Source organism: Hyaloscypha bicolor (genome assembly GCF_002865645.1).
Source record: "Hyaloscypha bicolor E unplaced genomic scaffold K444scaffold_58, whole genome shotgun sequence".
NCBI classification, from domain to species: Eukaryota; Fungi; Ascomycota; class Leotiomycetes; order Helotiales; family Hyaloscyphaceae; genus Hyaloscypha; species Hyaloscypha bicolor.
The window spans coordinates 71,898-86,426 of record NW_020194560.1 but is presented as its reverse complement, the minus strand read 5'-3'; the positions used below and the strand labels follow the sequence as shown (position 1 = coordinate 86,426).

The 14,529-nt window shown below is 49.2% G+C and overlaps 7 protein-coding genes across 7 annotated transcripts; 4 read left to right on the top strand and 3 right to left on the bottom strand.

Annotated features, from left to right (window-relative positions):
* Positions 1-302: 302 nt before the first annotated feature.
* On the bottom strand, positions 303-1,907 carry K444DRAFT_588599 (uncharacterized protein). The gene is made up of 3 exons (XM_024878064.1): positions 1,705-1,907; positions 1,492-1,645; positions 303-1,439 (listed from the first exon to the last, which is right to left on the bottom strand). Exons 1-3 carry the CDS (start codon positions 1,888-1,890, stop codon positions 667-669), a joined length of 1,113 nt encoding a protein of 370 aa, XP_024737495.1. The 5' UTR covers positions 1,891-1,907; the 3' UTR covers positions 303-666.
* A 708-nt stretch (positions 1,908-2,615) lies between these two features.
* On the top strand, positions 2,616-3,305 carry K444DRAFT_612345 (ubiquitin; the record flags this gene model as incomplete). Its single annotated transcript, XM_024880113.1, has 4 exons — positions 2,616-2,719; positions 2,789-2,843; positions 2,924-3,006; positions 3,218-3,305. Exons 1-4 carry the CDS (start codon positions 2,709-2,711, stop codon positions 3,300-3,302), a joined length of 234 nt encoding a protein of 77 aa, XP_024737494.1. The 5' UTR covers positions 2,616-2,708.
* An 859-nt stretch (positions 3,306-4,164) lies between these two features.
* K444DRAFT_501562 (uncharacterized protein) lies at positions 4,165-5,013 on the bottom strand (the record flags this gene model as incomplete). The annotated part of the gene is made up of 1 exon (XM_024873350.1): positions 4,165-5,013. A coding segment is annotated over one exon (849 nt), but the record flags the coding sequence as incomplete, so codon positions are not given.
* A 546-nt stretch (positions 5,014-5,559) lies between these two features.
* Positions 5,560-6,651, top strand: K444DRAFT_642872 (uncharacterized protein; the record flags this gene model as incomplete). The annotated part of the gene is made up of 1 exon (XM_024884788.1): positions 5,560-6,651. One exon carries the CDS (start codon positions 5,560-5,562, stop codon positions 6,649-6,651), a length of 1,092 nt encoding a protein of 363 aa, XP_024737492.1.
* A 187-nt stretch (positions 6,652-6,838) lies between these two features.
* On the bottom strand, positions 6,839-7,274 carry K444DRAFT_528015 (tubulin binding cofactor A; the record flags this gene model as incomplete). The annotated part of the gene is made up of 2 exons (XM_024874679.1): positions 6,839-7,018; positions 7,110-7,274. 2 exons carry the CDS (start codon positions 7,272-7,274, stop codon positions 6,839-6,841), a joined length of 345 nt encoding a protein of 114 aa, XP_024737491.1.
* Positions 7,275-7,646: 372 nt separating this feature from the next.
* K444DRAFT_386322 (uncharacterized protein) lies at positions 7,647-8,707 on the top strand. The gene is made up of 4 exons (XM_024872392.1): positions 7,647-7,705; positions 7,777-8,165; positions 8,230-8,505; positions 8,571-8,707. The coding sequence occupies exons 2-3, from the start codon at positions 7,849-7,851 to the stop codon at positions 8,393-8,395; spliced, it is 483 nt and encodes a 160-aa protein (XP_024737490.1). The 5' UTR covers positions 7,647-7,705; positions 7,777-7,848; the 3' UTR covers positions 8,396-8,505; positions 8,571-8,707.
* A 1,501-nt stretch (positions 8,708-10,208) lies between these two features.
* Positions 10,209-14,513, top strand: K444DRAFT_612339 (uncharacterized protein). The gene is made up of 5 exons (XM_024880112.1): positions 10,209-10,509; positions 10,561-10,872; positions 11,029-11,265; positions 11,329-12,263; positions 12,328-14,513. The coding sequence occupies exons 1-5, from the start codon at positions 10,404-10,406 to the stop codon at positions 14,242-14,244; spliced, it is 3,507 nt and encodes a 1,168-aa protein (XP_024737489.1). The 5' UTR covers positions 10,209-10,403; the 3' UTR covers positions 14,245-14,513.
* Positions 14,514-14,529: the final 16 nt, after the last annotated feature.

Genomic DNA, 14,529 nt, shown 5'->3' with positions numbered 1-14,529 from the left:
GATGCTAAAATTATATAATTTAGGACTTGAATACGTAATATCGTAAAATAATCACTCCGACTTGATTATGGTGATATTATCTTGAATATGAGACATAGCCAATCAGAAGCCTCCATTTGACTAGCGCGGTTTCGTGCTCCTCCCCAATAATCAAATCCACTAATTTACCCTTTTCCACGTGCCGAATTATGCACGATTTATACGCTCTTTTATGCAGTATTTTATGCATTATAATATTGGCGACTTGATTATTATATAATTACGCGGGACTTGATTATTATATAATTGTAATAATTATAAATCGTGCATCCCTAGTCGGTAGCCAATGAAACGTTTTGAAAGATGTTGGTCCAACATTTGACCCTGCCACTTACGAAAGGACTAAAGATGGGCATTTTAGCGAGATATTCCTTGTCATGAGCATCAGCTACTTGACACTGCAAAGACTGCCCACGAAAGATACCTAAATTGATCAAGGAGGCGCCAACATATCGTTTCTGGGTGTGCTCGCGACATATGGCTCATCCATCTCTCGGACCATTGAAACCTTCACGAGTCCAAAGTAAATGCAAGCCTCTTTTGCGCGTTCCTGGCCATCAGTCTTTCCCCTCGACAGCTTCGTTCAGACAGGCTGGGTTAGAACCTCTAATCGTGGTACTCCCTGAATTATCTGACCGTATGGGTTGCTCCTTCTTCGTCCTCCCTCTGAGCCCCAAGAAGGGCACGCTCCTCATCTGCAACGGTTTTGGAGGTTTTCACAGGCAGCCCTTCAGATTTCTGTAACGCTGACCACAGAGTGCTCGCGATGATGATGAATCCCCCGAACAAACTCCACATGCCGGGTAGAACACCCCAGATAGCCCAATCAAATGACAGGGCGAACAGAATTCCCGTGTATAACATGCTCGTTGCTTTGCTGCTTTTGTCCATCTGCAACCCAGCAGTTAACAGAAATTGGAGAATGAATCCCAGAATACCTAAAAGCGTAAGAAGGACCCACTCCCGTACGCCATGAGGCATCGTGAATGCAATGCCAGGGACGACAAGAAGAGCCAAAGCAGACCCAACAGTAGCCAGAACGGCGAAGTAATTGACAGAAATTAGCGCATGGGCTTCATTTCCGATCACCCTGATCATGGTGTAGGCACCTGACTGCCCTATTACACCAACCAAGGCTACTGCAACAGCAATAACGCGCTGAGCAGAAGATACCTCATCGATCGGACGAGCTTCCATGGCGTGAGCATGATCCTCGACAGGCCCAAAGATGCTCTTTGGATGAGCAATGAATACCACACCAACCAGGGCGATCAGTCCAGCGGCGAGTTCTTTCTTTGTGAAGACCAGGCCCAAGAATATAGAACACGCCCAAGCAGTGACTATGGGAGTCAGGAATCTGAAGACTGTGGCTTCTGCAAGTGGCAAATAATGGACTGAGTCTGCAGTTCGTTGATTAGTGAGGGAAGTCGCTCGAAGTTGACAAGGCCTTACAATATAGACAAAATAGTCCAAAGAATCCACATATCGCACGTAGTGTAAGCCACCCTCTGACACTTGGCTTCCCGAGTGGGAAGTCAGGAACCTTAACCCACCACATGTAAAATGTGCTCAAGAGAAATGTCATGCTCATGCGGGCGAAAATGACCTGCATCACATCAAGTTCTGATCAGATAAGAAGCTGTGGAGATTTCCGGGATTTCTCACTTGGAAAGGATGCATTCCGTGCCCTCCTTGTTGCAGAAATCTTACGATCGCGTCCATTGTAGATCCGACTCCTTGGGCAAGGATGATCAGGAATATTCCTTTGTTGTTCGTCCATGCTACTTTCCAAAGGCTTGGAGGTGGTGTGGACTCTTGTCCCTCATGAGCGCTATCACCTTGGATTGACATCTTAACTGGTGAGGAAGCTGATGGTGAAAGTGGGGAGGGAGGCCAAGGACGAGAGGTAAATTTTCTTTGCCCCTGCCGGCACCCCACCCTCGGTCCAAAATGACGATTGGTCAGCGCATCGCCCCCTTTTATTCTCGTCTCACTTCGCCAATAAATATAGACAGCAATGGTTGCTAAGTTGGGTTTCCTCGGCTCATAAATAAACTGAAGTTGTGTCTTGGCGTTGCGAAGGTGTTGTTTGAGCGGCGGGGAAGCCGAGGGATGAGGAAACTGTGAAAAGGGCCAGGGAGATTATTAGGGGGTGGAGTGGGTGTGAGAATGAATAGGCGAGAAGTGTGGGGAATTCGCTGGTGAAAAGAGTTGGATGTGAGAATGAGATATGGAGGGAGGTGTTGCTTGGGGTTTATGGACATCTACTGGACTTGTAAGCACTGCCATCACTTGGTCAAGATCCTAAATCAGAACCAGATATTTTTCACTTGGCTGTCAAAACTAGACGGCCAAGCAACCAGTCAATACAAAAATACAAAATATTATATTCTCCCCAAAAGCTTATGGTCTTAAATGCATCTCAAAGGAGAGACTGGTTCAGTGTTGGTGATCGCTTATTTCAGGGGCAGCCCCTCATCCACCGCCCAATTCTGCCCTCAACCCCTGTCGCGGAAAATAAAAGCTCCGGCCGCACTAACGGCAAGGCTTCAAGTTCCTGCTTGTATCTTCCCCTCCATGTCTAACAATTTCAACTTCAGCATTCTGCACCACAACCTCAATCACACAACCAACGTCACCTTCCCATCACCCTCGAGAAAGCAAGCAAGATGTTGATCAAGTGCGCCCTCTTCTCTTTGCCTTTACCCTTTCCCCCTCCCTTCACAGACAACGCTGATAGTCGACATAGAGTCAGAACCCTCACAGGCAAGGAAATCGAGCTCGACATCGAGCCTGATTACCGGGTATGGCTCCGTTTCCTTTCACCCCCAACTTCAAGAGAGTGGGGCAGAGAGAGAAAGGGCGCTGATGATGGGATATATAGGTATCGCAAATCAAGGAGAAAGTTGAGGAGAAAGAGGGTATTCCGCCTGTGCAGCAAAGATTGATCTTTGGGGGGAAGCAGATGTACATCCTCCCTTTTCCATTTTGTCTCTGCGGGTCTACAAGCATCTCAGTCGCCTCCAACTCCAGCGTCGTCGTGTTGTTTGGGGAAAGATGGTGTGGGAAGGGGGAAGAGGGAAGGGGAAATGGCTGCCTACCCCGCGATTTGAAGCTGAAACGAAAGGAACGGAAAGAAGAGGGCAACGAGGGCGAGAGGCTAATGTGGTACAAACAGGGCCGACGAGAAGACCGCGAGCGAATATAACCTCGAAGGCGGAGCGACGCTGCATTTGGTTCTTGCGCTGCGGGGTGGCTTTTAGATACGGACACATCTTGGGAGATAGAGGGGTTTTGCAAGAGCGGATAAATCCTGAGAACCTGGAATGAGATGTGGATTATGGAGCTGCATACTGGATGGATGATATGAGGATACGAGGTTGGGTTGCCTGCTTGCTGGATGCTGGACAGTGGACGGATTTGTATTCCTTTATCATTCACCGAGAATTCCTGCCTTGCGCTGCAGCATAACGACGATACGGAGCATAAATGATCCTACAAATGGGTGGCGTTTCCATTGCTTTGCTACGTTGATTTCGGGTGCTGTTATGGTAGCGGCAGCTAGACAATAATGCTACGCGGCATACTTCCCCCTTCTCCTCTCACATTGCATCCGACCATAGTTATGCTGTGATTTGATTTGAATTCATTCTACCACTGAAATATGCTACAAACAGTTTCCGCTCCTTCCAACGCCGCGCTGCCAAGTGCGAAGTTTCGAAAGCAGAAGGGAGATGAGGCGGGCGATATACATTATCTAACCCGTTGCTTCTTCGCCCCACGGTTGAAGATGTCGACTTCTGCTCTCTTGCGGGGCATCATTGGTCTCGGTGCCCCGGGTGCCGGGCTTCCTGTTCGCGAACGAGGGTTGGAGTGGATGCATGGTGGTACTGCGGAAGGAGTTGACGGCTTTGGTTTTGAAATGATTGAGGAGATGAGTTCTGATGGCTTGGGTGCGGGACGGGCGGCAGTAAGTGGTGGAGAGGCGGAGGAGGCTTGTGGTCGCGGTCTTGCAGTCGCTTGTGGTGGGCGTGCGGAGGATGCTGGGCTGCTAGAGATGTATCGAGATGGAGTTGGTTTCGATGAACGGGGTGGTGACGAGGATGAGGCAAGGGGCCGTGATGAAGGGTGCTCGTCAAACAAGTCGTCTGCGTCGTCGAGGTAATCTTCATCGTCTTCTGAAGAACCAACCAATGTCTCCTGTAAACCTCCTGCATCTTTCTTTGGTGGGGATGTCAAAGCCCGCAACCGCGCCTCTCTCTCCTCAAGAGATGGTCCACTAATTCCAGTAATACCACCCGAAAACTTCCCAACAGGGTTCTGCTTCCTGGACAATATCCTCAACACCGGCTGGCTTGCCTTCTGATACTCGTTAACCATTCCAGGAGGCGCCCTCATGACTTGGCCCATCTTCCCCTTCAACTGATGCGTAGGTCTCGACAACTTGCTCATTTGGCTAATCTCCTTCGCCTCCCTCCTCGCCCTGGTAAGAACACTCTTCCCATCCGTCAACTTTGTCTTGCTCCCGGCCGTCCACATCAAGGTGCTCGCGCCCTCCTTCTTAAAGCCCCTCGCCTTCCCAATCGGTACACCGCCATTATTAGCTAGCATCCTCGGATCCTTAGGAATCTTCGGCAGGGTCCTCAAATCCACGACCTTCGAAACATGTGTCTCTCGCTCCTTCTTCAAGCCCATCATACTATTCCGCAATGCCTCTTCATCCCGCTCGATTTCCCTCTGCTGTTCCTTCTTGTACTTGCGGTAGACCCGATACCATTCTAACGGATTCTTAGGAGAATAGTTTTTGTCTCGCCAGTTAGGGATGTCTCGAGCGATGAAAGCGCGCCAGAGCTCAGCATCTTCGCCACAGATTTGCGGAGAGCGAAGCTCGATTTGGTGGAGTTGTTCGGGGGACTCGATGCGTTGGAGGACGGGACGGATTTTCCAGTACTCGAAAGAGCCAACATCTGTCAGGCCAGTGGTGGGATTAGTTGGGAGTTCAAAAGGAAGGCAGGGTGCATACTGCGAATGTTCTTGATGCAGGCCTTGGTGCACAAATCCATGAGTGATATGGAAGGCATCTTGGTGGGTAAATCGGGGATTTTTGGACTGGCCGGAAGGGTTGAACAACGATTTGCTATGCTCAATAAGTCCTTGTCGCTGTCCTGAGGTTGGAGACGGACGGGGCTGGTTGAGCAGCGCTAAGGCGTCGTTCCGGCGAGGTGTGGGTTATTGCAGGAATTGAAGGGAGTCGTGATACGAAAAATTTGTAGGAGGTTTGATCATTGCAAAACCAAAATTTGTATATATAGCGATATCATTGAATCGGCGAAAGTGAATTGAAAGTAAATGACTTCAACAAAGAGAGCTCAAATGTGAAGTCCAGACCCAGCCTGCGCATTTGGACTGGGCGGCACGCAAGCGGCCGCTTCCATTCTCGAGAAGCCTTCCGAACTCAATTTCTGAACCATCAAACGGTCAACCCTCTCTTCTTCTCCAAGACGGGTGAAACCTGTCGCAATGGCCTCATTCCAGTTTCTCGAGCAACGCGATGAGGAAGAACTCCACAAGACCCGCCTCCTGAACGTAGAAACGAAACCCTTCAACCGCGTCGCCAAACGCCTCCTCACACCTGGCTCCCTCCTCACAACACCCAGCAAACTTCCCACTCCTCCACCTGACAACGCGGATGAAGCAGCCGCTATACAAGATGCCGAACATCAAAAGCAACTTGAAGACAGACGCCAATTCCGCGAAGACATCCTCCTCGATTTCGCAGCCTTCGACAGCAGCATCGCGCGCATCCAGTTCCTACGAAACAGCAACGAGCGCGAACGCGAACGATACAAAGCAGACAAGCAACGTATCCTAGAAACTGCTCAAGATGTCAAAGATAACACTGCGCTGCTAAGGATCCAGCTTGAGGATTCGAAGAAGACTTTAGAGCAGAGGAAGAAGTTCGACGAGTTGACGGAGAAGATCTATGCGAATAAGATGCTGAGACCGAGAGAGGACCAGGAGGCTCAGCTGCAGAAGTTGGAGGAGGACTGTAGGGAGCTGGAGAGGGAGAGTCAGGCGTATGGGGAGACGTGGAAGGAGAGGAGGGAGCAGTTTGGGAGAATTGTGGAAGAGGGGATGCAGCTGAGGAGGTTGATTAGGGATGAGAAGGAGGAGGTGGAGCGGAGGGAGGGTATGGATGGTGGGGATGAGGATGGGGAGGTAGGTGAGGGGAGCAGAGGGGGTCAGACGCCGAAGCATAGTAGTATGAGCGGTAATGCGACACCGGGACCTGATGGACCTTCGCAAAATAGTCCAGAGAGGGGATTGAAGCCTAGACCGCAGGTTTCGGGTACTTTGTCTCGGCCAGGGAGCAGAGCCACGAGTCGAGCACCTTCACCTGATGTCTCAGAACGACGCAGAGAGGAAGCTGCGGAAGATTCTAGCATGGAGGTGGATGCGAATACTGCGGGAGACACACCAATGGCAGAAGTCACCGAGTCTCAAATAGAAGGAGAGACTCCAAGGGTCACAATTGAGGAGCCTGCTGAGGATCAAGTAGCTCTCATTGAAGGGGGCGAGCCTATAGTGGAGGAAAAAATGGACACCACATAGATCCATGGTCGGCCATAAGTCTATGTACCATTGTACCAATAAACGATATGATACCCTCAATTTGGTCACCAAGCCTGTGAACACCATGCCGCCATGTATATCAAGTCATTTTGACTCGTTCGCACCCCAGGGTATCATCTCCACAGTTCACTACGAGCCCACGTCCTACTTCCACTATCTTGAATCTTCACTTCTCCTTCGTAGCCTCCTTAGCCAACGTAATCACCTCCTGCGCCTTCTTCACTTCCTCCTCACTCGCACCACTAGCCTGTCCCGCTTCAAGCTTCTCCTCAAGTTTCGCCAGGGCGTCCGTGATGCGTTGGCGGAGGGGTGGGAAAACGGCTTTCGTTTCTTCGATTGCTGCTCTCTATACCAAAGCATCCTATTAGCTCAACCATTCCTTTACTCCAATTGTGAAAAATATAGGGCAGGGTAAGGTCGCTGGAGGAGTGACATACCTCCTGCTTCAACTGATACTCCTTGTTCTCATTCTCCTCCGTGCTGTTGACCAGCTTCTCGAGCCGCGCCTCCTGGTTCTTGAGCTCTTTGTGATAGGATGTTTCTTCTTTGACTAGACGTTGGACTGAGCCGGTTGCGATTGCGAGGGGGCTTGGGGGTGCCATCTGTGGATTATGGATCAGAGATTGTTGTTTTGGAGAATTGTTGTGGTGAAGAGGGGGTTTCGACGCGGGGTTCAAGACAAAGCTTGGGCGTGTCGCGCTTGCCGGGACAAGACCGCCGGGTAGTTCTAGCTTTGACTACCTGAGGCGAACTTCCTCTCTTTTCGCAACCTCAACACATCCAATACACTTGACGAGCCTCAACTCCACGGCCATTTTATTTACATCACATTGTTCTATATGAGAGCCCTAAAGGCAGGGCTTCAAAGATGCCCGACTCTCCAGGGCCGCCAAAGGGTCTGCCCCTCCAGCCCACCCAAAGGACTTTGAAGATACCGACGCATTATTCCAGCGAAAGCCTCATGATATGAGCCATAAGCATCACACGAGGATATCAGGGCACTCGCTACGAGACAAGCCGCAGAAGACCATTGGTAAGATATTCCTCTCCTCCAGAACCGTAATGGTTCAAAATGTCACGTGAACTCATCTTACAACCCTCCAGAGAATGCTTTGGACTGAGACATTCATCGCCGCCATAACGCTCTATGCGTAGATGTATTGAGATTTGGCCCGGATGCACCAAACTATTATCAGTGGCAGCTCCGTCCAGAGTACCCTGCCTTCCCACCAAGATCCATTTCAAATTGGTCTCTTACCCAGATCAAGGAGTGCGTGCAATAACACTGTTGAAAGCGAGCACTCTATGTTGTGGATATCAAGGGACAAAAAGCCGAGAACGTCTAAACATCATAAACAAACCAGAAGCGAACCAGCATCCAGCTCGAATAGAGAAGTCCAAAATGCTATGGCTGTAGACCGCCGGAAACAATTTATTGAGAATACCGCCGAGCTATCTAGAGAAAGCATCCTTTGGGTGGAAGGAGGCAGCTTGTCAGTAAAACGGAGGCAGCTTTGACTCACTACATTGATGAGTGACGAGATAACCAATTACTAGAATCGTGGACAGATTGATGGCAGTTGAAACTACGGGGCTCTTGGTTTTCAGATTCAAGTTAGCTTTACTGATGATGGGTCAGAAGGGCTGCCCGGCCGGAGACGACGGTTCCTTTCCCACGGCACATTTCGCCAATTCCCTGAGAAGAACTCTTTCTGGCAATTGATCATTGATCAGTTGAACTGCGCACTGGAGGCTCTAGCAAAGAAGACTTTAGTTCGTGAGCCTTTCGATGGTGTGGGCTCGGAGAGAAGCGGTTCTAGTCCTGAACCTCGGGTGAGTGGCCACACTCAATCAGCTGCTCTTGGCAGCCCAGAAAATTCTCCGGCTGAGGATACGAGCAATGAAGCTAGTAATGGAGGCTTTAGGCCTATTGCCCAGGCAAGCCCCGTCTGATCTGGTCCGGATGACCTCGCTCTATAGCTCAAAGACCGAGCCCCAGTGATGGAAAGAATTGACCCAGGAACTGAAGGGTTCAAAACAACGCGAGGAGGATCCTCGCGCCACAAATACTGAGCAGAACGCTCGAATAGACTCTGGGTGACCGCGCAGCAGCAGCATCTGGAAATCACCAAGACCCAAACCTGAAATCGGGAATGGAATACATCCTTGGATCGCTCGGGATGACCAAGGTAAGCAACTGGAAGCAGAAGCTAGAGACAACTGGCCACGGGAGAGAAGTTAAGCTCTGGAGAGACAATTTCTGAGAAAGCTACTGAGGCAGATGCTGCGAAGCAAGCACTCATTACGCTGGCCGGAGCTTCTTTGCATTCTAGGCCTTCACGAGATCCACTGCAGAAAACACACCCACATGATTCAGCGTTCAGTCCGTATATATATTACCCCGCTCTCCTTCTCTCTTCTTAGAAATCAACCAACCTTCACTCTTTCCGCGTCTCACTCGTACACCTCTGATCCTACGATATGGAAGCCCATATATTGCTCCTGGTTTAATATCCCCGTTCCAATCAGTACTATGGATGGGGATGGTGACACAAAACTATAGTATAAACTCGAGGACTAAGGACACGATAAGTAAGGAGAGAAGAGAGGAGAGAAGAGAGAAGCACTTGCTAACTCGCAGCCTAGTTAGGTACATGTGACCAGCCACGTGACCGTTCCCTTGATCCTTGCGACAATAGATCGATCTTCTTTGTATACCACTGCCTTCTATAGTAGCCTAGTTATACCCAGTTCTCATAGTTCTAACATATCTCGTCCCACTACTCGTCCGTCTAGTGGTTATACTCTTTTGCCTACACAAGCTGGAGTATCTAATTCTCAAGAGAGATTAGTGACTTGCTTCCCTTTCCTCACGCCTTATGTATAGCCATCCTTCTAAAAGATTATACAAACAGGGTACTTCTCAAAGCTCTAGCCAAGCGATTTTAGTAGCTCCTTTCTTTTAATATGGCGGGAGACAGAGTTAAAGGTATCCTAGTAGTTTAAGCGTTTGCAATAAAGGGTGGTAAGAAGTAGATGAGGCCTGCACTATTGTTTTTGAGGCGTTAGGAAAGACCGTAGAGCGTAGGTAACTTGCCCGCCATTGACGCGTGGATTCCAGAGGAGGATATCGCCCACTTTCCAGCCAGCTGTGTAGTAAAGGGTTTGAATACATAGGTGGTTGTCTCTGCCCGTTGCTTTACTCGATGTCTTTGATGTAGGGACGAAAATTGATGTTTTTATTGTGAGTAAATAGAGAGAAGAGCAAGAGAGAGGACTTATCTTCTAACGGCGTGAGAAACAGGAGACTCACGGTAATTAGCTATTATGATAGCTGTTATAATTGGTGGGACCACCCTGTAATTCTAGCTGGTTCGCCGGTGGGAACCCTGTATCAGGTATCAATTAACATTTAAACCCCTTCGTAGGCTAGCAGGCGGTGCTGACATAATATATTAAGGTTACACCACATTCGGGTCAACGCGAGATGTCGTGTCCTCGAACAACACGTCGCGTCCACCTCAACCATCCACTCACACAAACACAACAAACAAAGCTTAGCAGGTTGTTAGAGGTAAAGAATCTGATTTCGTTTCAATCTGCAGCCTCTCAAGCCACATCTGCTGCGGACGCACTATGGAAACCTAGGGTCGGCCGATCAAGGATCTTGTTGAACCGAAATTGGGTCAAGCCGAGGACTCCGAGACGCCATTGGCTCAGTATAAGTAAGCATGGCCGAGACTGAAGATGAGATGTCAGACGCAGGGCTAAATTTTACGACGAGATCGAGGCTACTTTCTTGGAACCAAAAGCAGTTGAGAGAGTTAGCAAGAGAAGGTGAGGAAAGAGCGTTCATTGATCTAACAACAGCTCACTTCAACCATGCAGTATCGCAAAATATTCCTCAAAACTGGCTCCTAGAGGGCAAATGCTGGTTGAGATGGACTTTCGGTACCGAAGTATATCACTTGGATCCAGACAGGTACTTGGATATTCGGGATTGGTCGGATCCTCAACTAGAACGTTTGCTCCAACAGCTCAGAGACGGGGACGTTTTGGTCGAAGCGGTCAATGACAAAGAAATTGCAGCCGCTAAATTTGTTAACGCTCTTAATGTCTCCGGGCTGAATTCTTCGAAGGCATCCCAGAAGAGATACAGAGCCCCGGACAGACTTAAGGAACGGCTCGTACAAACCATTGGTACGCGCATTGCTCCTCCACAGACTATTGAATCAGAACATGTGGTTCACACACCAGTTTGCTATGGGCAGTAATCTCAATCACTCGAAAGATTTTGCACATTTCCAGCTTGGACTGCATCATTCTGTCTGCCTTGGCTGATTTGTTTCCACCTAGAAACTGCGGTAGGTCGGCGATTAGTTCAGTGCTCGCTCAAAGCCATCGACCCTCGAAACTCCGACCCCGAGCCACCGAATCTCTACAATTGGCGATTCAGTCAAGAATACCTTGCTTTCCCTGATACTAAAGGTGGCATCTCAAGGTGGACTGCTGAGCAAATTCGATGTTGCAATAATGCTCTAGACAAAGGCTATCTGACCGTGGTCGTTGTTGAACATGGTTCGGCTGAACAGGGTACGGTCAAGCATCACTTCATGCCTCTTACTTTCCATTAGCTAATTCATGTCTGAATTGCAGCAGCTATGAGACAGCAACGAGATACGGGAGCTCTAGCCGAAGAGGAAGTGGATGATTCATGTCATCATTCTGATCAGGAGATTGAAGACGCTACTCGACATGAAGACTTGCCGCCAAATGGCCCCAGTGAAGTCTCAAGTCAAGGCGAAAACGGAAATCGATCTCAACTTGAGGAAGCCAGTCCAACTAAAAACGACGACGCGCAGTCGGTGGCAGTAGGTGAAACAGAACGAACAATTAAAGAGGAAGTAGGGAGCACATGCGAGCAAGCGAAGAATGTGCATGGGCTAGTCAAAGGGCTCTCTGCACTCCACTCTCGCATGGTTGATACAATGTTAGACATGGTTCGAACGAAACAAATCCAAGAGTTGGAACATACACTCAAATCGAAGCACGAGATTAAGGTGAATAAACTCAAGAAAGAGGCCGATGAATTGAAAAGGCAATTACACACAGAGCAGGGAGCCAAACATGATGCTGTGGCGAAGATTTCGGGTTGTCAGATGCAAATCAACGCCTTGAAAGACCTTGCGAAAAAGCATTCAGAGGAGTTGAGCGTACGGCTTGCCAACGCAAGGCGCGAAGGTGAGCTTGCTGGGAAGGATAAGGCAATCAAGGATCTCCATGCTGTCAACGAAGGAGAACGACTTGCTCTGCAACGAAACTACCTCGATCAGCTCGACAAAGTCAAAAATGATTCCTACCAGCTCGGATACGATGCCGGACGCAAAACATATTCTGGTCAAAACATCAATGAGCCCCAGAAATTGGACTTAAAAGTATTGAAGCGGACTCATGACGACGAGCTCAAATCTGCCCGAGAGGCAAGCTTACAAGAAGGCAGGGACATGGCGTACAAAGAACTAGCATTGGGGCCAGAAGACAGGATCAACAGCCTCGTTCAAAATCACAATGAGTTGGATACTAATAGAAAGGTTTTTGTACTCCCATCCAAACATTAGACGATGATGCTTACTCGGACACGTTCGCGAACTTAAGACGATCCATCAAAACTGGGTCGACGTGCCACAGCGCGCTTTACCATCGTACATGCTTCCAGAAGGCCACACAGCAGGCGACAAGACGTTGTATCTTCTCGCCAAATTGAGCAAAGAAGTGAATGCTGCTAGAGCATCTCAATTGTTGACCGAAGAGATCGACCGCCGTTGCCATAACCTTCCAAGGGCCCCGATGAGTCGCATTGTGACCAATGCAGATATTCGGAATGTTCTCGATCAAATCCGAACAACGAATGAATCCACAGGCCACGCCGCCTCACTGGAATCATCAATGACACCTCAGCCTTCTGTTCAACAATCTTCAAGCGATACAACAACGTCGATCAAAATATCAGCCCAGAATCGTACGCCGATGAAGAATTCTCTAGCTCCATATGTTTCATCAATACAGACCTCTAGGCAGGACTATTCAACTCCTGCTGGAAACGTCCAAGGTGTGAGGAAGACCCCCCATGAATCTCTGCAGCCGGCAAAGGCAACTCCCTCCAAACCGAATCCAGTAGTGAAGACCAATGGTTTTCAACCCCCAAAAGAACGCAATGTTGAGGATACTCTCAAAGCCTTGCCTCCCCCACCCAGGATACATCTTCCGTCTGGATTGCAGACTTTCTCTTCAAAATTCATACAACAACATATCGGCGGTCGCGAATACACGTTCTCCAAGATCAGCCCTGATAGGGAGAATCAAATCGTACCATGGCGGACGATCATCCGCGTCAACGCGGAACTCCACCGATATGCACCTAGACTTGGCGTTCACGGTGCTCTGATGTTGGTACAGGGCAAGTCAGATAATGGAACAATTGGGTCCTGTTATCCAATCATTTTGAAGATGGGCACCGATCAGAATGCTTACCTTGGTCAGTACAAACTCATCGGTCGAGATACTGTGCCTGTTGCAACCTGGTTGGATGAGCCGGAAGAGACGAGGATTAGGATTGCCAAAGAAGTGGCGGAAACCAGGTGGGGAGAGCAACTACTCAGGGACAAGAAAATTGAACTGGATGAGACGACTCTCCAAGACCGGGTCGATCAGATTCTGAGATGTTTTGAAAATAACGACAATCAGCCTAACCTCCGGATGGAATGGGCTGTCTTGCAGCTGATAGACTTCAAGCACGAGAACTACAAAGCCCTCCAGACTGCCTTGTCAAAGACGCAAGAGAAAGGTCCCAAAGCCGATCAGAATCTCCAGTCCGCAGCGTTTACTCGACTAAATATCCTCGAGCTCGCGACAAAACAGTGGCTAGACCTGAACGTTGCCAGTCCAAGTGCAGTCAATTTTTCTGCCTCCGAGGCTAGTAGGCTAGCGGCACTTGTTGTGAAACAAACGGGAACGGACCGCATGTTCGGTAAAAACTACAAAACCAAGGCCGAGTTTCGACAGCTCAAAGAATACATTGTGAAATTGACCTTACAAATCAAGACCTCATTTCCACTAATGCCAGTGGAAACTCATGAAGAGATTACCCGGGCTTTCAATGCTGTCTATGCCTTATTTGATCGGCACAACGTGAAAGTATTGAGGACACAAAGGACCGAATCCGTGGAGAACCTTAACAGACGACAGAGAGCATCTTTCCAAAAGCCCGGAGGGCTTTCCACATCCTCATCCGTCTCCCAGAAACGACGAAACAGCAACAGCGATGCACCAGTTATCAAACGGCCGAAGACGAGCGCTCCCACTCCGTGGGGTGAGCTTAATGCGTGGGAGAAGAACTTAGACGGTTCTCTTGTGGAGGGGCCGAATGGATCTACGATCTTTGTGGACGCTGGATCGGAAGAGCCTGGGGTCAAGGCCGATGAAGATAATGGGGTGAAGGAGGATCTTTATAATGCGACACCTACGCTGAAGGGAAGGGGAAGGGGAAGGCCGAGAAAGTCGGCTGCAGCTTAGGGCGTTGGATATTGGGTGACTTTGGGGAATGTGGCGAGGAAAAGAGGGGAGTTTGACATTCTGCCGCCCCCGCTTAGCGGGATAGGGGTTAAGCGAGCACTCCTTTAAAGATAGGTAATTCGGGAGATCAGGAACGCAGCAACCAAGCCCGGCTACAATTTGGCTTCAATGCAGGCTTTTTGGAAGTTCGGCAATTATGCGATACTATTCCTTCGTTCACGTGGACTTGAATCAATGTTAATGGCCTCCCGAGCGGATTTCTGAACCTGCAAACAAGAAATTGGG

What these genes read in the sequence shown, in the direction of transcription:
- K444DRAFT_588599 (XM_024878064.1), bottom strand. Translation starts at nt 1,890, where the DNA reads ATGTCAATCCAAGGTGATAGCGCTCATGAGGGACAAGAGTCCACACCA. An exon ending in ACGGAATGCATCCTTTCCAA is followed by an intron (nt 1,646 to 1,704) that starts GTGAGAAATCCC and finishes GATGTGATGCAG; the next exon opens with GTCATTTTCGCCCGCATGAG. An exon ending in TGGACTATTTTGTCTATATT is followed by an intron (nt 1,440 to 1,491) that starts GTAAGGCCTTGT and finishes AACGAACTGCAG; the next exon opens with ACTCAGTCCATTATTTGCCA.
- K444DRAFT_386322 (XM_024872392.1), top strand. Translation starts at nt 7,849, where the DNA reads ATGCACCAAACTATTATCAGTGGCAGCTCCGTCCAGAGTACCCTGCCT. An exon ending in TGGGTGGAAGGAGGCAGCTT is followed by an intron (nt 8,166 to 8,229) that starts GTCAGTAAAACG and finishes ACCAATTACTAG; the next exon opens with AATCGTGGACAGATTGATGG.
- K444DRAFT_612339 (XM_024880112.1), top strand. Translation starts at nt 10,404, where the DNA reads ATGGCCGAGACTGAAGATGAGATGTCAGACGCAGGGCTAAATTTTACG. An exon ending in ACGGCTCGTACAAACCATTG is followed by an intron (nt 10,873 to 11,028) that starts GTACGCGCATTG and finishes GTTTCCACCTAG; the next exon opens with AAACTGCGGTAGGTCGGCGA. An exon ending in ACATGGTTCGGCTGAACAGG is followed by an intron (nt 11,266 to 11,328) that starts GTACGGTCAAGC and finishes TCTGAATTGCAG; the next exon opens with CAGCTATGAGACAGCAACGA.